At 43.2% G+C, this 26,320-nt stretch overlaps 1 protein-coding gene across 2 annotated transcripts; it reads left to right on the forward strand.

Moving 5' to 3' along the window:
• The first annotated feature begins 3,925 nt into the window (after positions 1-3,925).
• khdrbs1b (KH domain containing, RNA binding, signal transduction associated 1b) lies at positions 3,926-16,738 on the forward strand. Of its 2 annotated transcripts, XR_013793603.1 has the most exons (10): positions 3,926-4,302; positions 6,397-6,518; positions 8,676-8,792; positions 9,276-9,422; positions 12,872-13,005; positions 13,222-13,450; positions 13,799-13,866; positions 14,164-14,222; positions 14,503-14,686; positions 16,673-16,738. XR_013793603.1 is itself a non-coding variant. In XM_079571311.1 (9 exons), exons 1-9 carry the CDS (start codon positions 4,209-4,211, stop codon positions 14,607-14,609), a joined length of 1,077 nt encoding a protein of 358 aa, XP_079427437.1. In that variant the 5' UTR covers positions 3,926-4,208; the 3' UTR covers positions 14,610-15,720. The 2 variants fall into 2 exon arrangements, 1 of the variants encoding a protein (XP_079427437.1); XM_079571311.1 differs by lacking the exon at positions 16,673-16,738 and having other exon boundaries at positions 14,503-15,720.
• The last annotated feature ends 9,582 nt before the right edge of the window (positions 16,739-26,320 follow it).

The following is a 26,320-nucleotide window of genomic DNA, read 5'->3' on the forward strand; positions in this document are numbered from 1 at the left end:
CGCAAAATGACCAAAGATATTGTTAGCATTTGGCCTCTCCCAGCATATTCTTATAGCTCCAAACGGGGGTGAAGTTGGACACTCTTCCACGGGCACGCACCACGTACGTATCAACTCGTCTAAACTCGGGCAAGAACATATCAGAGTATGGAAGAACTGTGTGCCATCAGTCATGCAAAACGACCAAAGATGTTGTTGACATTTGGCCTCTCCCAATGTATTCCTATAGCTCCAAACGGGGTGAAGCTAGAAGCGACCAAGCTCTTCCAAGGGCACTCACAAAGACCAGACAGTTAGGTATCAACTCATCTAAGCTAGCTGAGGTAAGAACATATCACAGTATGGAAAACCAATGGCCTGTTCCTTTAACCGAACGCATTGTCTCCAGCTCGACTTCACCTAAATCTAAAAAGCTTCCTGTAATGCCTCATTTGAAAGAAAAGGGATTGTGACTTTTTTGTGACTGGTTTTGTCACATTTTTCGAAGCGTTTTTGTCTCTCTTTATGACGCTTTCTTGTCGTCACTTTTTTGCTGCTCTTTTGTCACTTTTATGTTGTGATATTGTTGCTTTTCTGGCACGCTTTTGTCACTCTTTTGTTGCTGCTTTGTCATGCTTTTGTTGTTGCGTTTTCATCTGAATTTTCATTGCTATTTTGCCGCTTTGTTCATGAAGCTTTTAGGTTTGGGTGACGCCGAACTGAAGAAAAAGCTGTGGGTTAAAGGCGGGAGGGAGGGGTAAGAGGTTAAATCACCCCCTCCTTTCATGGTTTGAAGACTGAAAGAGTGCCTCAGTATCTAACTACCACAACATGAAAAACTACAGCATTTTCATGCTCAATGGGCCTGCTGCAACCATTTGACCTCTGCCGCTAAAGAGCGCGACAGGTTCATTACCAGCGTGAGTGCTGCTGAGGAATCTTTCCATTAGAGCTGTTTCCAAGCATCCTTTTCACCTGCACTCAGGCCCCTTTAAGTGTTTTCTCAATCAATACCAAACCAGCAAGAAGTGGGAATAACTGATCCTGCGATGCAAAGTGTGATCAGCACGGTCACTAGAGGGCAGTAGAGAGCCTGGAATTAAGTTGCCACTTTCAACTAGATTAGAATATTAAATGAATTGTGAACAAAACTTGGAATAATTTGAAATGGTACTATTTAAAGCAAAGCATCAACAACTCGTCTCTATGAAGCCAAACGTGATATTATTATATACAACCAATACTAATGTCATTTTTATGAGAATTTAGGCCAGGCCAGTTCGATAATGTTGTTCCTGGAAGGATGATGTATAAGCAATAAAAGGGTATTACTGAACCACTTGCTTACAATGAAGCCTGGTTGTTGAACGATGACGCCACAGACTTTCACCACTATAACATTAGTTTTATGTTTGCAGGCTCTCTGTTCAAAGAGCTATTAACTAGAAACCAAAACAGGGCATCTGCATTATGAAACAAAATCCAACAAGACTATTTTGATCCGGAGAGGGGGGATCTCAGGGACTGGCCCGCGGCGGATCACTGATGGGTCAAGGATAAAATCAACGAAAAAGTCTAAACACCAATCTTTAAAGGTCCATCACTGTCACTTGCTTTACCGGTTACTCTTAATTTGCTTGTAATTAAAGCGTAAATGGATAACAGTCTGGTCTAATTGTGCAAAGGGCAACCGGGTATTTTTTGCTTCGGACACTTTGGCTCATTACGGCACAAACACAGGTGCGGACTAATTGGTGTAATTAATTGTGTAATGGCTTCCTCTCTTTAAGGTATCAGTTACAGGCTGTGGTGCCAACAGGGTCACCGTAATGGCCTCTTGTGGAATAAAAACAAAGGGAAGAGAGTTAAATATGCCAGCATCAGTACACAGGCAAAATGTGCACAGACTTTGAATGACAACAACACCAAGCATTAAAAACGTTTTCGGTATTTGTAAGTCATGTGACAATATGCCATATTGGATTATGCTGCTGGCTAATAAAGCAATTTAGTTTCATTATTACATTTCAAACGTTTAGAGATAGACATTGATCAGTTTATGCCTACTTTAAAGGAATAGGCCACCGTTTGTACATACTGAGATATGTTCTTACCTTAGCTTTGACAAGTTCTTTAGGACCTCTCTGGTCTTCACCCGTGCCAATCTTCACTTTACTGTGCGGATGCCAAATTACTCCTGGTATTACTACGCCTTATAATATAGTCCCCCCTTTTATCCGCTTAGAAAATCCACATTGTTTAATTTTGTGTAATTATACTTTGTAGTGTAACACTTCACATAACCATATTTAAATAGGGAAAACGTGGAAGAGCTTGGTAGCTTCTATCTTGACCAGTTTTGGAGCTATAGTGGAGAGAGGGAGAGGCTAAATGCTAACGCCGTCTGTGCTGTGTTTACGTGACTGAAGGCACGGGTGAAGATCAGATTCCTTTAAAGGGGCTAGACGCAAGTAGACGCCTTTTTATACTCACTACTGCCACCTCAGGTCATATGTGTAACTGCACCTTCTATATTAAGCTCGTGCATGACGGCAATTCGGCCGAAGTAACACAGTTTTAGTGACAGGTGCTGGATTTTAGAAGCAGTTGTGGTGAACAGGTCTGGGCTCATTCTACACATTAGGACATTGTTGGAACATGTAGGGGGAGGAAAATACTTAATTTTAACATTTTTATATTTTTTACATCCGTATAGTCCCTTTAAAGTGATAGTCTGTAAGATTGCGAAGTTAGGAGAGAGAGAGAGAAGTTTTAAAGGAACAGGCCACCGTTTTTCCATACAGAGATATGTTCTTACCTGAGTTTAGACGAGTTGATACTATGTACCTGTCTGGTCTTTGTGAGTGCCCATGGAAGAGCTTGGTCGCTTCTAAATTCACCCCGTTTGGAGCTATAGGAATATGCTGGGAGAGGACAAATGCTAACAACATCTTTGGTCTTTGTGCGTGACTGAGGGCACGCACAAAGACCAGAGAGGAGCGCATCAACTCGTCTAAATGAAATTGAAAACGTAGGCAAAACAAGCATCAAAAGAGTGAAAATAACGCGATAGAAAAAGCGACGAGAACACAAGAAAAAATCTTCAAACAGATTTGAGATAGATAGATTTGGGCAAAGGCGAACTGGAGGAAGAGGTTAACGTACTGACGGTCACTTTAAGTCTGTGGAAAGCGGTCTGTTATCCCGCAACAAGGCACTTTTAATAAACCGATTAAAGCGTAAATGAGCTCATCTCTGAGGTCAGTGAATAATGTCTAAAAGGACGCGGTGACCCTGCGTCGCCTGCGCACCACTTAACCTCTTAACCCCCACCTGAACTGAGCCCATTTTCTCAAGATGGCTTTACCCAAATCTAAAAGCTTCTTTAAAAAAAATATGCTAACAAAATGCCACAAAAGAGCAACAGAAAAGTGACGAAAAAGTGACGAAAATGTAGCAAAAAAGCCACAGAAGAGCAACAAAAGAATAATAGACAAAAAGCAATGGGTTAAGAGGTTAAAGAAAAACAAATCGAATGTCAGTATTACGCATACCATAGTTTGAGAACCACTTACTGCTCTGAATGGAGATGATCATCCATTAAACTGAGTCATGTAGCCTACTAACCTATAACAATAATGAGTCCACTTCTGTTGTTGGCTACAAGAAAATACCACACACTCCTGCTGAGAGCATCTATCAAGTCTAGACACTTCGGTTTGCCAACAATAGAGCCCACACACGCACACACGCGCACACACACACGCGCTACAGTCTATGGCAGGCACACACCCACACCAGTATCGACAATCTGATAGTGGCATTATCGCGGTACATCCCCTTAACGCACAGTAGGCGGCGTTTCAGTCCTCCCTCTGAGCTCACTTCCGTCGGTGGGGAGTCAGTTCGGTTGCTCTTCCCTTCACTGCTTTTGTTCTCGCACTTCCATCCAGTGTGCGTAGCTGACGAGAGAGAGAAAGAGAGAGAGAGAGCGAGAGAGAGAAAGAGAGCAAGAGAGCGAGGAGCCGGTTGTGGAGAAAGCGAGCACAAAGATTGCGCCGATCGCACAGCTGCCCGCTATCCACATGCAAAGCGCCACCTTCAAAGAGGATACTCCGCGCTGCCCAGACACATAACCGGACTACTTTTATATTATTGTTGGGTTCTTTCAATCCTTTTTTATTGTTTTGTTTTGTTTCACCCGACCTTTACCTTTTTATCCCCTCAAAATGGAGAACGACGACAAATACCTTCCCGAGCTCCAGGCGGAGAAGGACAGCCTGGACACGTCGTTCACGCACGCCATGAAACTTTTAAACGCAGGTAAAGTGAGTTTTGTGTGCGATATTATTGTTTTGTTTGTGTGTTTTTTTCTGAGGGGGGTTGGTTCTTTGCGTCAGTGCAGAGAGAGAGAGAGTGTGAGTGTGCGTGGGTCTGCTTTGCAAAGACGCACACCTTCCCCTTCGCTCCGGCGCCATGTGTTTGCGGTCGGGACGCGGGGTTGTCCTCCTCGGCGTGGCGAAGGGGAGTGCAGCCCGTTTGGTGGGCGGATGACACTCCATGCGCCAGGATAATTAGGGAGGGAAAACGGCTACTGTTTGGCTTTATCTTAAAAGGCAAAAGCGTTCCCCGTGTCACGCTCACACTTGTTTCACGGAGCCAGGACGGATTTCGAACCTCGTTCAAACCGATGGGTCACGGCTATTGAATTACGCACGAAGTCCCCCTCGTTCCAACACCGCGATAGCTGCGTGGGGGGTTTAAAAGACTGGGGCCAAAAATGTGCTTGAGCAATATTTGCAAAATCACCAACTAACTGGCCATAACTCCACAAAAAAACTGAAATATTAAGCTGAAAAAAGTTGTCAACCTCCACATAGAGGTATAAGTCATAACGCAAATCTCGTCAATTCTGATCAATCTGCTTGTATGGCCCCTCTAAATAAATTTGGCACATAGCGAAGGAGAGAATTGATCCGATTGCTCCTCATTCAGCTAGGCATACAGTATTTACCTGATGTGAGCTTGTCTTCAAATTCTCCAATGTCACATGACTCTAAAAATCCACAGCATTGGCAGCCCTAGAGGGTAGTAGTGTTTAGGCTCTGGGAGTGAAGTGTCCTTTCTCCAGTGTGCTTCGGATTAATCATAAATCCTATAATGAAACTATATTTTGCTCAATTCACTCCAATCATATTTAAGACATCAACACCTCCATGAGTGACTTGCTCTTGTTCAATCGACTTTAAATGCCCAGAAAGAGAATCGCCGACTACTTTTCAGATGTTACTGCAAGCCCCCCCAAAAAATAACTAAAAGTCCATCCTCTTTGCAAGAAACAAGGGGAGGTGGAGGTGGAGGTGGAGGTGGAGGTGGAGGTGGGGGGAATGTCTTTATCTTGGTCACGCTGTAGTTCTGCCACTCACAAAAGTTCCCTGCTCCGCTCTGCCACTGGTGTACAGTGGGGCGTCTGACATGTTTGCACATCACACACGCAGGAGTTGTCACCATGACTGGAGGATAGTGCTGTGATTGTCTTGTCACACGGGGAGGATGCCGCATGGCTTAATATGGACCTACAGATAGAATAAGATTGTTCCCGGAATAGTATCGGATTGGACACTTGCCTGGACTGTAAGTTATTGAGGTCTTGCTTTTCATGATGTTGATTTGCATGCTCATATCGGGAGTTGTGACCTAGAACGCGCTTCGATCTAAATGACTACAACCGCGACAGTCTTCTGACATCAGATTCTGAATCCGTTGTTGTGATGGGCATTCCTCGCAAAGTTTCACATTAAATGTTCGGCTCTAAAGGCACTTCTTTAACCAAAAGCTGTTCTCATCTCAATGCTGTATTTTGTGTTTTACATAGAGCAGAGAATTGTTTTGCGAACAGTCAGGATCCTCCAGGCTTGCACTTGTTACAGTGGGTTCCCTAACTTGATTTAGAACAAGATTTTGACGGTCGGAATTGCTTGTATATTGAAAACTAGAGCATATTGCATTTTGGGCTGTTTTTTTACGCAGATATAATCGTGTTAACTTGTTTTGTTTATCTGTCATAAGGGGGGGAAATGTCCCTCTATAAAACATTCAGGTTTTGAAACGCACAACACTTCCTCTGTCCCTGTCTGAGCCTGCTAAAGTATCAACTAAACTTCAGGACCGCGCAATTTATAGCCCGACAATCACTGCAATTTAGACTCACTTCACTGTGCACATTTAAAAGACGTCCATGAGCGACTGAGAACTGAAATATGAAGTCCTAAACTAATACAAGAATTGCATGTCCAAAGTCTAAACCCTGCTTGGTTTATTCAATTGCAATTTATTGTATAGCCAATTCACCATCATCACCAATTTTCTTTCGATAGACTGATGCGACACCCTTTCTTCTGTATTTTTTGTGCCCAGAAATTGACAGAATCCAGAAGGGTGAGACCAAAAAGGAGACAGAGACGTACCTGGACCTCTTCACGACAAAGAACATCAAGCTGAAGGAACGCGTGCTCATACCTGTCAAACAGTACCCCAAGGTAAGTCCCTCCCCCCTCCACCACCACCACCACTTTATATTCCGCGCCTCTCCTCAGTCCCACTTGATTTAATTTATCTTACCGCTGAGTTTCAATTACACAAAGCCACAGGGTTACTAGGGAGTCTCAAATTACTCCTCAACCTTGCTCCTTTAGTATAATTACATCCAATATGGCGATGTTCTAAAAAATGTCACTAAACGGATCAGGATGTTAATATGCCAGCCGCAGTGACGGCTCCATATGGGGGGGTCCCCGCAGACGTAGTGGTTCATTTCCTTTATTTGCGTTGGCTAAATGGGGTCTTATAACGGCTGGAGTGAGGTGCATATCGGCTAATCCATACCTGGCACAGACATGTCGCCGTATTGATCCGGCGCAAAGCTCAGTGCTAAACTGATCATGTCGTTTTCTCCGTTTCATAGCCCGCGGTGACTCAAATAAGTTGATTGTCATTTATCAATAACGTAAAGCGGTAGCTCACTTTACACACCCAGTACAACTTCATCAAATATTTAACCTTTCCAAGTACCATCAGGCCTAGATCAAGATCAAATCGGGACTTGACCTGGTTTGAAAAGGGTTTAAAGTAGATCAAAATTGGACTGAATTATGTGTTAACAGGGTGTAAACCAGAAAAAACCCCACCTAACATCAATACTAGCCTGGCCAGGCAGACTACGCGCTTTTCAAATTCTTTACAAAGGCGTGCATCCTGGTACTTCAGCGTTGTCTCTGTAAGTTCTGAAGGGGCGTGATTGACTTGTGGACCAGAGAAATGCATGGTTCGTCCCAACATGGCAGCATACGGTGTGCTAAACTAGAAATATCGCACTGAAAATTGCCGTCTTCTGCCAAATCAGCAGGCAAGCTACAAAACGATTTGAATCACAGGTTAGAGAAATATTCTGAATGATATATATGATCTGAGAGTCTCCCGCTTTTTAGTGGTGCTTCACAAACTTGCCTGTGTGATTGATGCTGAGATGCCCCTGCTTCTGATCAGAAAGCAGGAGCGGTTGCATGGCCAGGCTACTAAAACGAACGGGCAAGCACACATTTTCTTAGCTAAAAATGAGAGTCCATACACTGTAATTACGGTTCTCTCCGAGCATAAAACAAGGGTTCACAGTTTTCCTTGCTCAGCTAAGTGGATTGGAGCCTGAATATAGAGTTTGACTTTTGGGATGGCCGTGGCTCAGTGGTTAGAGTTGTTTAGAGTTTTTGTTGTCCAATCGCAGCTCCGATCAGTCCCTGCTATTGTTGCGTACATGGGCAAGACACTTCGCCCACCTTACCTAGGCGTTGATTGGCAGCCGTGCTTCTCCACTGCAAAAGGCTGAATTTGCTTCACTAATGATAAAGTAACTATGACGTGAATACGGTGATGCACTTGCCATTCACAACCACTTTGGGAGGGGAGAAAGGCTTGATTGAGCGACTACAAATGTCTCGGAATAAAATGATTAAAATTGACAAGCAGAAATACGTCGGGCCTAATTGATTTGTTAGACTTGCTCTGTGGCGGAGGGAAGCGCGCTGCCTGTCTTTGAGATTCAGTTGCTCGGTTTGTAATCAGATTGCCCAGCCCAGAACGACACATTTAATGATTGTTGTTTCCAGTGAAATGGTATTTACGACTTTTTCGAGGTGGTTCTGTCCTAAATTACTTTGACAGGGACGAGTAATGGAGGAAACATCATCTGTGGAATAATTGTATTGTTATGAGTTTGGGGAGAGGCGGCTTCTTTTGGCACGAAATGAATGTAATGAGCTGTTATCGGTTTTCTGAAATTGTACTAAGTTTCTTCCTCCTCTTCGCTCTTTAAAAAAACCCATCAAAGATAATCTCTTCTCCAGACAAACAGCGTATAGTGGTAGTAATCATGAACTCAATAATGGGTTATTTGTTTTTATTTTGTTCGTCTAATTGACTGGTCCACACAAAGTTTCAACATTAAATCGATTGTAAAAAACAATAAAACATTTATCCTTGGTCATTTCATTGGATATGCTCATTCCATTGAACCTTAGAAATGCACTGTGCTAAATAAAAATGAGTTGATGATTTGGTTGGTAACTATATGAAGTGCTGGGGAGAACATGCTCATTTCTATGTGATGTGTAAACACGACTGTTGTTTTCCTTTGTTTTCAGTTTAACTTTGTGGGCAAGATTCTGGGACCTCAGGGCAACACGATCAAGCGTTTGCAGGAGGAAACTGGAGCGAAGATCTCGGTGCTCGGGAAAGGCTCGATGAGAGACAAAGCCAAGGTGCGTCCACCTGTTCAGAGGAGGCTGCTGACACAGCTGGCTCCCCTCACAGTGACGGCAGGCACTGGGCCCAGATGGTGGAGGCTCGCTGGATAGACATGAGCTTTAAGCCAAGGGCAACGGTGCATTGCACATCTGTTCCAGGCACTTCTTTGAGGAGAGGCTGCTAAATGCATTATTGAAGCATATTAACGTTACAAGGAGTTTACACTAAGGAATACAGTATTGTTTTATGCAAATTACAAGTTTAGTATACAATTAAAGAATGCAGGTATGTAATGGATGTGACCAACTGGAAGTGCCATTGTGGGACATGTTTAACCAAGCATAAAGAAAGTGGATTTCTTGATTTGTTTTTGGCAAATGGAATCACATTGGAAAACAAATGTGTCATGCTGCTTTGATTGCACAATTACAGCGCAATTGTTGTCCTTGTGAACCACGTGCATTCCTGTTTTTTGACAAATGTTTTGGTGTTTTCAGGAGGAGGAGATGCGAAATGGCGGCGAGCCCAAATACGCCCATCTGTCCATGGAGCTGCACGTGTTCATCGAGGTGTTCGCCCCGGTGCCAGAGGCTTACCTGCGGATGGCACATGCGATGGAAGAGGTCAAAAAGTTCCTGTTCCCAGTGAGTATCCTGCCTCACTGCTCTGCTGCGAGACACAAGCGCTCTTTTATCTTTTTGTGTAAACTGCAAATAGGTATTGGCAAAGCGATCGAAGGATAGCGTTTGCTTGTTATAGTTTTTATTGGCAAGATATTATTAGCTCTCCCTATTGGTCGTCAGTGATATGCTTTATTGGTAAGTGAGTGGCAGTTTTTCCGTGACTGTGGTTGATTTCTCCGGTTAACTTCGAGTAGTTGCCGCTGTACCATTAAATCGCCATCTCCGCTCTACATACAAAAGTTGCACTGTTTTTTTTACTTACGTCCATCCATCCATTTTCTTCCGCTTTATCCGGGGCAGCAGCAGTCTTAGCAGGGATGCCCAAACTTCCCGATCCACGCACACCTCCTCCAGCTATTCTTGAGGGACCCCGAGGCGACACCAGGCCAGCTCGGAGACATAGTCCCACCAGCGTGTCCTGGGCCTTCCACGAGGCCTTGTCCCCTTGTTTTTTACTTGAGTGTACAGCTAATGCGGGAGAAAAGCCACAGCAGACACAGTTCAGCAATGTGCATTGTTTTGTGGCTTAATACCCCCTTGTAAATGGCTTCTCTTGGCATTACCCAGTTGTAAGTAAAGTGAGGGGTGGGGGGTGATGCGGTGTGTGTATTTACCTGTAACCACACCACTCGTCTCAGTCTGGGCACGTACAGCAATCGGCTTAAGGACAGGAATTGGGTCGCTTTCACTGTGTCAGCTGCATTCCACCTTGATCCCTCTGCCTCCCCTGTCTGTCCATCACTGTGCTGCTTTACTTTCCGAATCATCATTCAGGGCGCGCCAGCGAGAGGCATGGCTCTTCCCAGGCCCGATATGTGTGAAAACTCAGCCTCCATGTAAAGGTTTATTGGTTTTATGCTGAAGGATTCCTGATGGCGAGCCGGTCCCGTCTGCCTGTTAGGCCTAGTGCCGAGTTATACTATATATTTCAATGGGAACTATAATATTAAATCTTTTTGTGTTTTTTTTCCTCTTCAAGGACGCCTAAACTTAGCGTAAACCAAAAATGCATTAGGGCTGAAATGTTGTAAACCACGGTCAACCTCAAGGAAAAGCCCCAACTGTAATGCAAGAATAAATGCATACATAATTAATCTGCTTCAATGAGATGAAGATATACCGGAGGAAGACGCCCAAATACCGTCAGTGATGCATCGACCACAGCTTAAATACCGCTGGGATGCATGAGACACAACCCCTCCATTTCCTTTCCAAACGGCGAGCTTTGGAACTGGCGTCGCTATTGAAATTGAATGCGTTTTGAAACGACTCCGTGTATTTTACAAACAAAAGGCGGTCGTGATTTGTGTGAAATGCTTTTTGTTCCTTCTTATTTCATCCCCTTATTTAATAACCGTAATCTGTCTGCGTGATTAATCCTCGCACCTTGACGGGCTAAAGAACACGGCAGGCTCTGCACGTCGCCTCTCAGTGACACATCTGTCTTTTCCCGGGGATGCATTTGTAATCAGTCAAATGCCTTGTGTTTGCCAGGCTCCTCTGCAGATAAATTGAAAGCTCCTGCTGCATATTCTAGTATCTAGCTTTTTTTTTTCTTCTTCTTCTCCCCTGCCATCATTAGAACACCAGCACCGACTCCCCCCCCCCCCCCCCCCCCCTTTCACGCTTCAGATTTATGAAAAAGGATTGATTGGGTCACAGCGCGGCATAGAAAAGCCAGGAGGAGGATATGTGCTGGGGGGGGGATTTGTGCTGCTCAGACTGGCAGCTCCTCCTAATACAGCCCAACTTATTGTTTGTTTTTTGCAGATAAAATGAGGCATGCGCTGATGCAGTGGCACACAAACTTGTCAGCTGGAGTAGGGAGGGGAAGGGGGAGAGAGCTCATTAACATTTCCTGCATGTAAGAAAGACACAGGGAAAAAAGAAAAAAAAAAACAGCCTCCCCCACATCCACTCCTCGCTCTTCAGTCAGAGGAGAGTTTTTTTTTCTTTTTTTTCTGGCACTTGCTCACTTAGCTTTAGGAGACAACTGGAGGAGTATGTAGTGCACAATCAGTATCATAGGACCGTGATGGTGCACTATAGATGAAAAGCGGTCGGTCTCCACTCTCCGGTTGCCAGGATGTGGATATGGAGCCATGTGCACTCGCTGTGTAACTAAACAAAACAAAATCTGCAAATGGATATGAGACGTGTTGCCTCGAGCGACAATATGCTTAGGTTTATTAACAGCAGGTTTTATTCATATGGATTCATATCACATTTCTCCATCTGTGAGATCAATAAAGTATCATCTTATCTTATCTTATCTTATCTGGCAACCCAAAGCAATGATGCTGTCTGATTGCTGTTTCTGATTGGGCAATTGACAGTGGATGGAAACAAAATCCAAAGAAAAAAATAAACAAAACATAAAACAAAACGTAAAAGATTTGTAGTTGTTAATACATCATCAAACCATGCAATAGAAATCAATCTTTGACATGTTTAGCTCCTATTTAGCGTTTGTTATATGACATGTATAAAAAGGTGAATCTTACCCTGCCTTCAACAATACAAACATTGGCAAACCAAATGGGCTGCTCTAAACCACCAGCATCATTTCATGAAACAAAATGACAATGTTACTAATTGCTGGATGCACAAGGACACTTGTGTGTAACACTTGTTGAAGGTGGGGTATGTAAAAAAAAAGAAGAAAAAAAAAAGTTTTATTTTGTCAGCAATGTTCTAAGGTGTAGAATGAGCCCAGACATATTCACCACAACTGCCTCTAAAATCCTGCACTGACACTCAAAAAGTTGTTACTTCGGGTCTGAAGTGCCGTCATGCACGAGCTTAATATTGAAACTGCAGTTCCGCATAAGACCTGAGGTGGCAGTAGTGAGCACAAAATGGCCAACTTGCATCTAGTCCCTTTAAGTTCGAGGTGAACATGTAGAAAGCAAATACTGAATTGTAATTTTTTACAATTGCGGAAAAAAACAAAACATTTTACACAATAAACTGATGACTATCTAATCAGAGAACTAGCCCCACACTTGGAGTTATCAGATCCTTGGCTAAAAATAAAATCAAGGACTTCCCAACTACTTTCACAATCCCAACACTGATATATGATCTTAGAAAGTCTTAATTTGACTTTGTCCTTGAGCTGGCCGCCAGTATTTAAAGCTTAGTGAACGTTCTTGGCTTTCAAATGAGGAATGACACGTTCACATGTAGTCAAACTTGTCCGACATCCAAAAACCCTCCATTCTCCTCTCCTCTCTGTGCTCACTTATCATCAGAAGGACGCTGGAGTTGAGCCGCTCTGTAATTGTGTTTCTCTCCTCATTTATCTTTTCTCCTCCGTTTTGCTTCACACCTTTCCTGTGTCATATACTGTGCTTTCTCACCCCGCCCCCATGTCTTCACACGCTGTCTGTCTGACTGTATGTGTGCAGGACATGATGGATGAAATCTGTCAAGAGCAGTTCATGGAGATGAGCTACCTGAACGGAGGCCAGGAGCACGGGGCCCGGGGCCGTGGGGGCATGCCAGGGAGGGGCCGCGCAGGGCCCCCTGGAGCAGCACACAGGTGAGCACGAGCTGACAGCTGTCTGACTGTGGATATTCACGTCTGTTCATATTGGAATTACACCTGTGAGAGAAAAGCATAACACCCAAGAAACGCTTCTGAGCTTCATGCTCGTGTTGGCAGTCATGTAAGGATGAAGTTTTGTTTGCGTATTGTTCTTCCGTCATTGCTGTCTGTCATGCCGTCTTACACTTATAGGATGTTGTTTGTGCGTAGGGGCAGGGGGATGCCTCCGCGGGGAGCAGCCAGAGGAGCAGTGAGCCGCGGTGGCCCAGCCAGAGGAGGAGCAGTGCGGGGCGCCCCAGTCGGTCGAGGAGGACCTCCTGCCGCACCTTCCAGAGGAGCAGCTGCACCCCGGGCCAGGCCCCCTGCTGCAGGACCCCCTCAGAGGATGGCACCTCCTCACCAGCATGCTGCCACTGCAGCCGAGAGCTACGACGATTATGTGAGTACAGCACAGAGGGAAGAGATTAGATACTGTAAAGTTGATTAAGCCAGAGTTGGATGCACAACACATCAATTGCATGCTGCTTTTAAAATGTAATGTCTGCACCGTCTCAGTGGGGCAAATGTTTTTGATATGTTGCATTTTACTGAGGGCACAACATCAGCATGTGGTTTTTGAGAATGACATGCGTCAAAAAGCCGTCAACACGGACTAAAGATTTCTCCTACAGCAGACGTGGAAGTGTGTCTTCAGTTATGGAGTAGTACTTTTGGGACAGCTTGGCATTCATGATTCATGACGCTACTCTCTCTAATCTCTGCTTGTGTGTATGCTGCTTTTCTCCAGGGCTATGATGAGAGCTACACAGAGACGGGCTACGAGTCATACGACAGCTATTACAGCCAGCCGCAGGCGTGAGTGATGCACACACTTCACCTGCTGCACACACGGCACACACCTCGCCGCTGCTCCAGCCGCTAAAATGGGATTTGAAAAATGAAAGACTTATACTGAGCAGTGCAGGAATGCAGAGCAGATAGACTCCATGCTTTCAGGCTTGTGTTATTTAGCAGTACCAGCAGGGACCAGAGAGCCAGGCTTTGATCTCATTCATGCAGGCCAATTATCTCCCCCCAGATATCACTGCTCTGTTTTTTTTTTGAAGATGTAAAGTGATGTTTCTCATCCTCTCTCCTGTTTTTGACCATCAGAGAGCCAGAGTACTATGACTACACCCACGGAGAAACCACAGACTCGTATGACTCATATGGTAAGTGTAGTGCTTTTACTGTCTAAGGCGCTGGTAAAATATTTAGCTTCCCAAGCACCGCCACCAGATCTTAACTGGTCTGCAAAGCTTAAAATCATGCTTAAACGGGTGGTAAATCAAATATAAGCATGCAAAATGTCACAGGCATTACCAAAGCTAAGTAAAATAAATGAATTCAAATCTGAAGAGGACCTCGAGTACCAACAGAAGAAAAAAATAAAGAAAAGTAAATATATTTCTGACCATGCGCCTCCTCTGTCTTTACCCCGTGTATCTCCAGGTCAGGACGGCTGGAACGGCACCCATAGGACCACCTCCGGAAAGGCCCCTCCCCCGTCGAGAGGAGCCAAGGCGCCCTACAGGGAGCACCCGTATCGGCAGTATTGAAGGCCCCAGACCAGACCGCCGTCGCCCACTCTCGCCTGTCCACAAGGCAGCTCTCGCTTTAAAGCAGCCCGACAAAAGTAATTGTCAGTTTTGTTCTTGGTTTGGTCTTTTTCCTACTCGGGACTTTTTACGAGCGAGACAATTGGGAACTGAACATCGGAACTGTTTTATCTTTTTTTTTTCTTTTTTTTTTTCTGAGATTTGACCGCTACCCTCAACCCCTCCCCCATCACTCACACCCCCCTTTACCCATCAGCCAACCCAACGGAGGACCAGTTGGTGTCCTTTTTGTTAGTGACCACTTAAACTTTTTTAATTTCTGCTGTATTTCTTTCCCTCTCCCCCTGTCCTCTGGCTTTTTTTGCATTGTTGATTGTTACTTCTTTTTTTTTTTTAACTGTTGGGAGTCCTCGTTTCTAATGGAAATAGTACTTGTAAAAGGAAACCCATCCTAAAATGTTCTAATGTTAAATACTAAGAAAATGTTGAGGGTCAGTTGCAGCTTCCCACGTAGGCTACATTTCAAAATTCTGTTAATGTAGCGTCTAATAAAATAACTTTTAAACGTTTTAACTGTAAAATAAAACAAAACCTTTAAATTACATAAATATTAATGTACATTTTTATTGACAATGGCTTTCTTTAAATAGATCTAAAATTAATTGACGTAGACGTAGGTATCAATATTTGTTACTGTCTGTAGAGTTTTGAAATATAGCCCTAATAGACACTGTTGAGATGGACTGTCCTCATATCCTCAATTTGTTTCACCTGTAAAATATGTCAATCTTAATACAAATGTTTGTTAAAATCACATGGCTCTCATGCTAAACCAGTCCAGGTCTCCATTGTGATCTGACGATAAACTGCATGCTCCAAAACACAAAGGATTGGGACAAAAATCTCCACATGGGTCTTCTCTTTCCACAGAGAAGGGATCCTGCAGCTCAGTCCAACTCTGTACATATTTTAAAAGATCCTAACTGTAATGATTCTGCCACTAGTATTTGTGCCCTCTCCATAAAATGCATTATGCTCCATGTGTAAGCTTGCCTAAATAGGTGACTAAATCTGTCCAAAAATGTTTTGCAGCAGTTTGTCAATAAAGCCTAGTTTGTTTTTTATGAAAGTTAACTTGCCTTATTTGTTTCATGTTCTAGTCAAATCTGAAATGTTTTAAACAATCCACAGTCAGATGTAGATGTTTTCCTTTGTTTCTCATTTAAAACCATTTTAAATCTAAATGAATGTATTGACGACTTTAAGCCTAAATGTCTTGAATGATCAAAAAACACGACTTATTCTCTCTCTCTCTTTCTATACTTTTAAAAAGGACGCAGAGGTAAGACCTCTAAAATAACCTGGATAGCTTCCTAATGTGTATAAGCATTGTAAATGCTGGGTATGTATAAGACTTTTTCAATCCTCTTACCTGTGGTCGTAATCGTAATGACAATTGCTTTGATAGCATCTGAAACTTAACTGAATTCAAACCACCATTCAGGTCTAGCCCTCATTGTCATGAATGACGCTGGCGATGGCTACTTTAATACAGACTAATGGCAGTGCAATGGAGAGGATGGTTATAACCTAGACAACTCCACTGTAAAGGTAACCTAACCCTAAATGTTTAATTTCGTAGTGTGTTGATCGCTTGACTTTAAACTTATTGGTAAATCCGCTCAATTTCTTAAAATATCTTCTTTCAGTTATTGCAATAAAACAGAACTCAAAAGTAAGACCAATGTAACTTCAAATGTAGTGAATTTTATGTGCCAAAATAAATGTTTACTAACTTAATATCCAATAGAATAGTGTTAATGCAACTCTTGCTAAAATTATCAAATCTACAACGTACAGTTGAGCTGCTGGTACTTTTAATTTGCCATCTCTGTGTAAAAGTTGCTTTTGGTAATATTAGAAAAAAAGGTTCAGAGTTATCCAAACAGAAAGCTTGAGTTGCATGAGCATATCTTCTCCTGTAGACTTTGCATGATTCCTGTTTCACATTTCCCCCTGTGTGTGTTGGGGCGGTATTGATTTGGCTCTCTGTCCTCCTTTAGGCACAGCTCTCGGTCACGGCGCTCGGAGACTGACAGTCTGCCGGACGGAGGCCGCTCAGACCACAGGTTGGTGTGCGCTTGCACTTTCTCCACTCCACCACCTGCTTTTTTGCCTGCCATGGCCCATTAGGTACAGAGTGTATATTGTTTCATTATGGCCCCTGACTTTCCACATCACAGAGCAGGCCCTTCCCCTCCCAGGCACGCATTAGAGGTTGTATTAAACTTGCATACACTGGCGGTTTCAATCACAGCAAGACTCAATTTCCTATTATTTGAAAGCACTTAAGCGTTGTGCGACTTGACCTACTGCTTCTTCTTACATAAGTTTACTGTTGCTGGACTTCAGAAGACACTATGTAAGCCTAGTGTTGAAGTGGGCCTAAGTGTATTCATATCCCTCTATTGATTCCTATGTTTAAAGTCTGAAAACAGAATTGATTGAAATCTGAGTATGATTATTATTTTACACTCAGCCTTACATGGAGGCTATACTTTTCTGTGTCTTGGGCAAAAAGAAAAAGTCACAAAAAAACAAACAAACCACCCAGAAGATAAAGAATGGCACAACAATGCAATGGATTAGTTTGCAGATCAAGTTTGTCTTAGTATATTTATAATGTTTTATTATAAGGTCTGTGGTATAGATTTTTGGTTTTAGCGTCAGACTGCTAAAATAAAAATAATTTAAAGAGGTCTGAAATTCTTCTGATCCCGCTGTCAAAATAAAATCAAATAAAAAGCTTGGGGCGGGTGAGTTGCAAGCTTTATGTGGTGGCTTACATATAGCAGGACAATGGACCTTGTCGCTGTCAGGCTCTGATTCAATATCTTTTGCCTGAGATTGTTACCCAGGGTCATCAAATCTGTCATGCAACAATAACAACACCCACACATTGCAGAGGCTGGCAGGCAGAGCCACTGTATCAGCCTTGCGCATTTAAAATGAGGCAATGCTTGTTTTCGCGTCGCCGAAGCGATTTTGAAAGACACCGCTTTAATGAGTGTAAGCCCGTTTTCTGATATTGCGTTACCGCGTGTTAAGTTTGCCAGGCTTCACTGCTCATACTTGTTAATGAATTCGGGGAGTCTTGAGCACCTGAGAATTAAATCTGCCTCCGAGAGAAAATCCCTTTTGATTAAAATTGACAAGAGGCGGCTAACAAAGGGTATCGCTGAGCTTTATCCATTAGTGCGCCTTCCATGCTGTAATAAATGAACAAATAAACAAGCCGGGGCTTAATTTCCTGTGTAAACCTTTTAAACGGGTCTTGTGTTGCTCCTCTTTTAAATTGTAAAACGATATTTTGAAAACAATCTGAAGCGAATGGGGCTGCGACATGAAACCAAATTCGAATAAAAATGTTAATAGGTGGAAAATTGTGATTATCTATGCAATCTAACACCCTCGGGAAACAATAGCATCCCTACGAATAATCGAATGCTCCTGGACAAGTTGAACTCACATTTCTGTCATTAATTGGGAAAAACAATGTTATTTCTATCCTCACGTGTACACTGCGATCTGAATATTGATTAAGTCTCAGTCGTCAAAGTTTAGCAAAAATGTGACTCACTCTGCGCCTGTGATCAGTCACTTTAAAAACACAGTTTGCCCATTCCAAAAAAAACAACAGCATTGCACACGCGTTAAAGCAAGGCTATTAAACAAGTGCGGCAGTACAGTGGGATTACTGGTGGGTATTTCAAAGCTCGCAGGGCTCTCCTGTACAGTCGCCTCGCTCTGACAGGCTGTGAATTGGTGTGTGGCTGCTCTCGCCTTGAGCAGCTCTCACAACACAGTGTCGGTATGCTCCCAGGGAACGTGACTAATAAGGATCCATAGCTCAGGGCCGGTGACAGGACGAAAACAGCACAGGGAGCTGAAGTGGACCCAAGCAGAGGAGGTGTATGGGGATTTACTTTTTTTTTTTTTTTTTAAACTTTACCCAAGTGCTGGCCATAGCTTAAAGGCACAGGAGAGGGCTGTGAAAGTCGTGGAGTCTGTGAAAATGTGAGAAAGAAGACGGGGAGAACTTCATTAGAGGTCGACTGATGCATTGGCCCGGCCGATATATCGGGCCGATATTAGGGGATTTTACAATATGTCTTGGACCGAAAGTGATAGAGACTTCCCATCTTTTGCGTTGGAAGTCAAGGCTTTAAAACGAGTCCCCCCCCCAAAAAAAAACTTCCAAGGCCTCAGGGGAACAAAGAAACCTTCGCAATGAAAACTGGTTGGCTAGTTTGTTTAGCACAAGTTTCACCAACTAAACCTCAGTCAATATGGACCTGCTGCATGTCATTTTGAAGCACAGAACCAGGAGAATTCAATTACATTTTAAACTACGCAATTGAGTTTTCGATCGCTGCGCAAAATGCCGCAGCTAGCAACAGTATAGATACAGATGGCATCTCGTCATAGAAGGGGGCGTGGCTTCGCCGAGGGGGAAAATAGAATCTTTAAAGAAACACAATTTTCCACTCTTTTTTGCCATTTTCTGGTGGAATATCAACTTATTTATCACATGTAAATAAAGTCAAGTGTAAATCGGGCCCATATGGATATTTTCTCACAGCAGATTGTGCAGTAGAAGTGAAAAAACGGCAGTTGTAGCAAGAGCTAGCTAAACGTTAGCATTAGCCTGATGCGAACATGTAGCATCAAGTTAGCATTCTCCGTTATACATGTATTTATGGGCCGTTGAACCACTTTGCTCCTCCCCATGTCTTTGTATCATTATTTAGTAGAAACTATCTTCATATTTCAACATTTGTTAAAGTAGTTTTTGAATAATTAGAGAAAATATACATTTTTCAAAATTGTTTTCCCCCTTAACTGTTTTCAAAAATGACCATATATGGGCGATTCCAGAGATGCCGTCTGTATCTATGCTAATGCTAACAGCAGCTAATCAAAGTGAATCGCCTAAAGTAATAAAATTGGCCACCGCTGCAGTGGCCAAGTATCTGTTTTACAGGATTATAGACCAGACATCTGAAAAAACTCGGTCGATAATATTGGCTGCATATTTCGGCATCGGCAATAAAATTCATTGGTACATTGGTATTGGCTTTAGAAAAACCCCTATCGGTCGACCTGTAAACTTGATGTTGTGATTCAAAGAAAGTGAAACTGTTGGGTTCATTTGAATTGGATATTCGATGTTGTCGTGAAATATAAACAATCGCCACTGTGACTTAACCGTAGTAACGGGCAATTACCCGCTTGATTTGATCACAGCTCCCATCTGTCCAAGTGTTACCGTGTCCTTGGGCAATGTACTTGGCCTTTCTTGCTTCCAGTCTGCACATTGATGCATGGATGAGCGGGTATTTGTGCATGCGAAGACTTCCTGCATGTAAAGCGTCATTGTGTGCGTTCAGTAGCGGTAGAAAAGGCTCCATTTACACGTGGCAATTTGAATATGCGCCCAATGCCGAGCGTCTGTCTTGCCAAAACATCTCCATATCCGGCTGTCTGTTGACTGACAGCACAAGGCTTTCCTGTCATCTCAAACTAAAGCTCTCTCTCCTTTAGGGGCGCCGCACGGAGTTAAATATTTAAGTGTTTTTGACAGCTAAAGCGAGGGTTTCGAGATACTTTTGCGCTCAAGTCATATTTATTCTACCTCCCCACACCATGCATCCCATTGTGTGCGAGGAATCTTCAGTTGTGCATTATTTAATCATCAAAACTAGCTATTAAATGTTCATGCTGAGGCTGAATTCTTCACTATGGTTGCATTCGTTGCATATGCCATATGGTGCAAAAACCAGCCAAAGTAAAAGTCAAATCCTAACATTACGAGGAGAATGCGTAAAACCTTCAGGCTCCAAAGCAAAGGAAAACATTGCCAAGGTCTTAATCATACTTCCCTTGTGTACTTGTGAAAAATGTAATTACCATCCAAGTTGATTTATAAAGTGCTATTTCTAAAGAATTAGCCCTTACCTTTGCTCCGTACCCTGTGACCGTTTTCTGAGCATGATTGTAGTGACCTTTATCCACTGCTTTGACATTGCATTTTCATTTTCGACTACACCCAAAATACACGGTCTGGATAAAAAGAAGGTCACCACCTGGAACAGGACTTGCTACAGTTGCCCACGTCTCTAAGTTTAGCGAAATTACTGGCCGAAATTATATGACTTGATGGCACGGACATATTCCAAGATGACAATGCCAGGATCCCTCGGGATCACATTGTAAAAGAGTGGTTCAGGGAACATGAGATATCATTTTCACACATGGATTTGGAGTCCAGATCTTAACCCCATTGAGAATCTTTGGGGTGTGCTGGAAATGACTTTGAGCAGTGGTGCATCTAAATGAAAAGTAATGCAGAACTGGACAGAAGAAACATTTTTGAGTCAGAGTCTGACATGAAACCAGAGTTAACTTTTCCTTTCTTTTTAGATCAATGAAGAATGAGAGAGATATTTCTTTTTAGAAATGTTTTTGTTTGTTACAAAGTCAGAAGTTTACATACACTAAAATGACTATGCCTTTAAACAAAACCTTGGAAGCTGGCACAAGTCTGGTTCATCCTTTGGTGCAATTTCAAGGCACTTGAAGGTTCCAGGTTCATTGGTTAAAACAATGATGGAAATGTCTAGTCATCATACAGATCAGAAAGAAGGCGGGTTCTGTGTCCCAGAGGTGAACGTGCTGTGGTCAGAAATGTGAAGATCAACCCAAGAACACATGTATAAGACCTGGTGAAGAGGCTGAACCTGGTAAGAGTTTGTCATCATCCAGAGTGAAACAAGTCCTGTACCGACATAGGCTGAGAGGGAACTCTGCCTGGAAGAAGCCCTCACTCCAGAAGAAACATCAAAAAAGCCCCATTGGAGTTGGCAAATGCACACAGGGATAAAGACTTTCATTTTTGGAAACATACCCTGTAGTCTGACGGGGTAAAAAAAGAAAATGCAATGACACAAAATATTAATGAAACATAAAACCGTGGAGACAATTCTCTCTCTCATTCTTCTGGCATTTAGCAAATAAATAAAAATTTTTAAAATGCTAATTGACCTAAAAAAGTAAAAGTTAATTCCGGTTTCATGTCAGTGAGGGGAAAAATGCATATGTGATATATACAGGTGCTTGTCATATAATGCGAATATCGTGAAAAAGTGCATTTACTTCTATCATTCAACTTAAACTGTGAAACTAATATGATAGAGACTCATTACATGCAAAGTGACATATGTCAAGCCTTTAATTTTGGTGATTATGGCTTACAGTCCATTTTTTAAGTATTCTAATTTTCTGGCAACCTTTTTTTTGGCAGGGTATGTTGCCCGTGTTGCATTTGCGTGTTCTGGGTGGGTGTACCCCAGGTGCTTAGGTTCCCCCCTTCTGTGCTAAATCCCCATGCGGTGCCCCCGACCATGAACTTGGCTCAAGACTTTTCAGAATAATTGATCATATTTTAAATAATCAAACACAACAACATGGGAATAAATAGAAGGGTGTCCTAAACCCATTGTGTAATGCTTTAGACTTGCATTGTTTTCATCTTTCTAAACCTCCCGCATTTGTTTTCGTTTAGGATGAAGCGGTGCGCAGGAGGACATGGTCAGACGATGCTCCCAGCCTCGCACACATACAGTACATCCAGGCAGGACTGACTGAGCATAACTGTTGTGGGGGAGGAGGAGGAGGAGGAGGAGGAAGCCGAGCGCTGGCTGGGCTCTGTTCCACGGGCGCCACAGCTGACCTGGCCCGGGGAGACGAGCTGGAACTCTCTTCTTCCATGGACCACAACACAGACTGCAGCTGGCCACCGCAGCCGCAGAAAGGACAGACACGCACACATTTCCCGGACCTTTTTTTGCATGTGTGTGTGTGTGTGTGTGTGTGTGTGTGTGTGTGTGTGTGTGGCAATTTCCTCTTTCTTTGTCAATATTGAATTACCGCGCTTTTCCCCGGTAATTATTTCTGAATGCCTCAGACACCCTCTTGAAGTCGTCGCTGATTGCACGCGGCTCCGTACAGTTTCCGAGAAAGCCCCAGCTCCAACAGATGTAATTGTTCCAGCCTAATTTGGCATAAAATGAGCACTCCTGTTATAGTAGGCTGTGAAATTGTTTTTTAATTTGGTTTAACCCTTCGAAGTGCTGGAAATCTTCTATTCCATAATGCATGCAAAATGGAAGAAACTCCGTATGTTTACATGTACAGCTTCTACTGCCTACAAAGAGTTACATCGAAATTAGGTTTGGGCTCTGTTGTCCCCAGCTCACTGATACTGCTGTGTTTCGGTTAGTCTTAATGAGAAAAGTTATCTTAATGAGACAATGTGTGAATGGAACCAATTTGTCTACGTCAGCAGGAAACGCTCCTGACTCCAGTGGCGTTGAAGGTCAAATGCTGTCGACGCAGTTCCCTGTTGGGACGATAAATTGTATACCATAAATGTAAAAAAATGCATTTACGCTTAGATTATTAAGTGCTAAAATTACATATTTTTAATTGGACATTTGTTTAAATTTGATAAACACACACTGCGATCAAGGCCAGCTTCCTTCAGCCAAGTACTCTTGCCAAATTAAATCCTATCTTCATCGTGTTTGAGTTATGGTAATGATTTATATATTGAGGCTCCCAGTAGCACCTACAGAGCCAGCCTGCCTGCTGACTAAAACAAAGCAGCATCAAGCACATCACTCCTGTTTAGCACACCTTACACTGGTCCAACATTGAAGGCTTTCTTCCTCATATTTACAATTTTGCTCTCTGTGCACCCATCTTATTTGAGTGAGTTGTTCACGGCATGACACTCCGCCCAGAAGCCAGGCTAAAAACCAGAGGTGAATGGTGCCCTCTCTGTGTCTGTGGGGACATTTAGGTCAAGACTGAAAACACACCCCTCCTCCCTGTCCTTGAATGCATCCTAATGAAGGTCTGTCGTTTGTATTTGTATCTGGGATTGCACTGAAATGTCATTAAATGTGATATGAATACATTTGAATTGAATACTTCATTAATTTATTGAATCACTTACACAGATCTTCACTGGTCGCAACTTACCCTCATCAGTGAAATGGATTACATTGTATCAGGAAGGGCATTTGGCACAAAATACCTTGGAGGAATCAATTGCAATTAGCTGGGATTTCGAGCGCAAGTCCCGGTGTAGTTGCACGTCCATGCCAACCACGCGTTTCTCTTCCCATCTCCGCTTGGCAATGCCTCGGTGCGCCTGAGGACACGAGATGCTAATGCCATGTGCCATTTGCATGTACTCTCACCACCAGTGTGCATCGCTCTCATAATAACCAGAGCTGGCCTGGTCCTCTCACTGTTTCGCTTCAGCATCCAAGAACGGTAATTGAATGGGTGAAGCTTTCGCACGTGAGACGGCCACAGAGGGTGAAGGAGGACATTACACCAACAATCCCCCCCATCCATCTACCCATCACGTCTGAGTTGATTCGATTCCCTTCCACGCCACTCTCCGCCATTACCGCTGATGATATTACGAGTTGCATTTAGAGGTCAAAACTCTACTTTCCCGCATTAAAAACAAATTTCCCTGCTCCGATCCGCTGGTCAAAAGCGGCATTAGCCAAGTTGAAGCCCCCCATTTAGCTTATTGGAAAATCTAGGATAGGACGTTACATATTAGGACGGGAGCCCATCATTCGAGAGGGAAGTGTCAACAGGCTATGCCCAAAACACATCATTTTTCAGTCTTTATGTGCCATTAGGTCTAAGATAATGATTTTTGGTGTCTTGGATAATCAAATGAAAGACAAGTGAAGGCGTGGAGGCCATCTCTTTTGTGTGAATCAATGGAGGTGTCTGGAGAATGAGGCAGGAGGAGAAAGTAAATGTTCCGGTGGAATGATCAATAAAAGCAAGGTTCACAATAAGCAAGCAGCCCATCATTCATCTCTGCGTTTCTCAACTCAACAGTGACTGTCCAAAATAAATCTACTTTGAGATAAAAATGTGACCAAAGTTATAATATGATGTCATGGATAGGATGGAGGCACCGTGGCGGTCCTGGCGGAGGATGGTACATAGCCCTGTCCAATTAGCCCCACCCAAGGGTTGGACTTTCCTATGCATAGGCTTCGGTCGCATGACGTTTTTTCACGATATAGACAAGGCTTATGCACCAACGTTTTACTGATCCTCGTGCACATCACATGAAATCCGTGGACAGTGAAATATGTTCAATCTGGCACAGCATCGTCATATTCACATTGAAGATGGTTCTGGGAGCACTTTAACCCCCACCGTAACTGAGCACATCTTCTCCAGTTCAGTATTACCCAAATCTTAAAGCCTCTTAACCTGAGTGCTAAAAGCCTATAGTTCTCATCCAGGGAATTTCCCAGATTCCACGATGTGTGGAGGAAAACCATTGTTATATTAGATAGCGATTTTGCCTGTGAATGACATATTGGGTACGATAAATGTAATCTTCCTCATTAAATCATGCCTAAAAGCTGTTGTGCAGTTGGATGCTACATTTTGTTGGAACTACAGCTATCAACCTTGTAAAACGTTAAATGTAATGCTGCTGTTTTAAAAGCTCTTAGGCGACGTTCTTTCCAGTTCATTTGGCTTCAGATTTAGCAAAAGCATGATTTAGCTAACGTGTGACGTGACATTTCTTCATATCGTAAAGAGGTGCTCTTGTCCAAACTTAGGACTCATTGCCGTTAAACATTAAAACAGATCTTAAACTTTATAAAACTGATGAGAAATGACCTGGTGTGTCAGTGAGATAGGTCTACAGGTCACGTAATCCAAATCTGAACTTTAGTTAGTTTGGTCATTACACCAAGTTGGCTAACTCTTGGCAGTACAAACATTCATCTAGACCAATTATGTCAATTTTTTGCTTATATCAGACTTTTGTCTCAATGGGCAGGTAATCATGGTAATCTAATGGCATTTCATCACATTCCAACAGTTATTCTGTTTAATAAAAATCAATGACGATCGCCCATTGTTTTCAATGAAGCCAAGAGCGTTGTATTCACCTAACAACCATCAAAAGTCTGCTCAGATCATAACAACGCTCCCTATCCCGTGCTCGTCTCCACAGTGCTCGCCTTAATACCCTTTTGTACAGACCCAAAGCTCATTTGCCAACCATTCCATCAAAAATCAGGAATTTCTAGATCTGTTTCTAAAGCTGTTTCAGCTTTCGTTGGTGGGCTCCCGTCCCTGCTTCTGCTCTGCTGCCCTCGTCGGAGGGCTCCTGTCTTTGCCTCTGCTTTGCTGCACTCATCGGGGGGCTCCTTTCCGTGCCTCATAGGAGGGCCTTCCTGCCACCCTCGTTAGAGAGATTTCCAACCACCCTCGTCAGAGCGATATTCAGTCTTCTGCTCATCTGCAACTATTATCTCATCACCTATTTCTGTGATACTGTCCAGCACGGCTGCCCCGTTCAGCTCTGTTTTCATTCCAGGCTCCTATTCATTCTCCTCTTGCTGCCTGTATTCACTCAATTTCAAGCTCAGGCGGCGGCCTGTTACCTTGCACCTTCACCCCGTGGTAAGCACAGTATCCATCTAATCAGCCATTTCATCTCGCTATTACATCTCTGCTCAGACCCCGGCTACCTCTTTGGGGGAAGATTATGTCTAACATTCATCATCGCCATGTATTTCACCAGC

This window comes from Gobius niger (assembly GCF_951799975.1).
Source record: "Gobius niger genome assembly, chromosome: 14".
Classification (NCBI taxonomy): domain Eukaryota; kingdom Metazoa; phylum Chordata; class Actinopteri; order Gobiiformes; family Gobiidae; genus Gobius; species Gobius niger.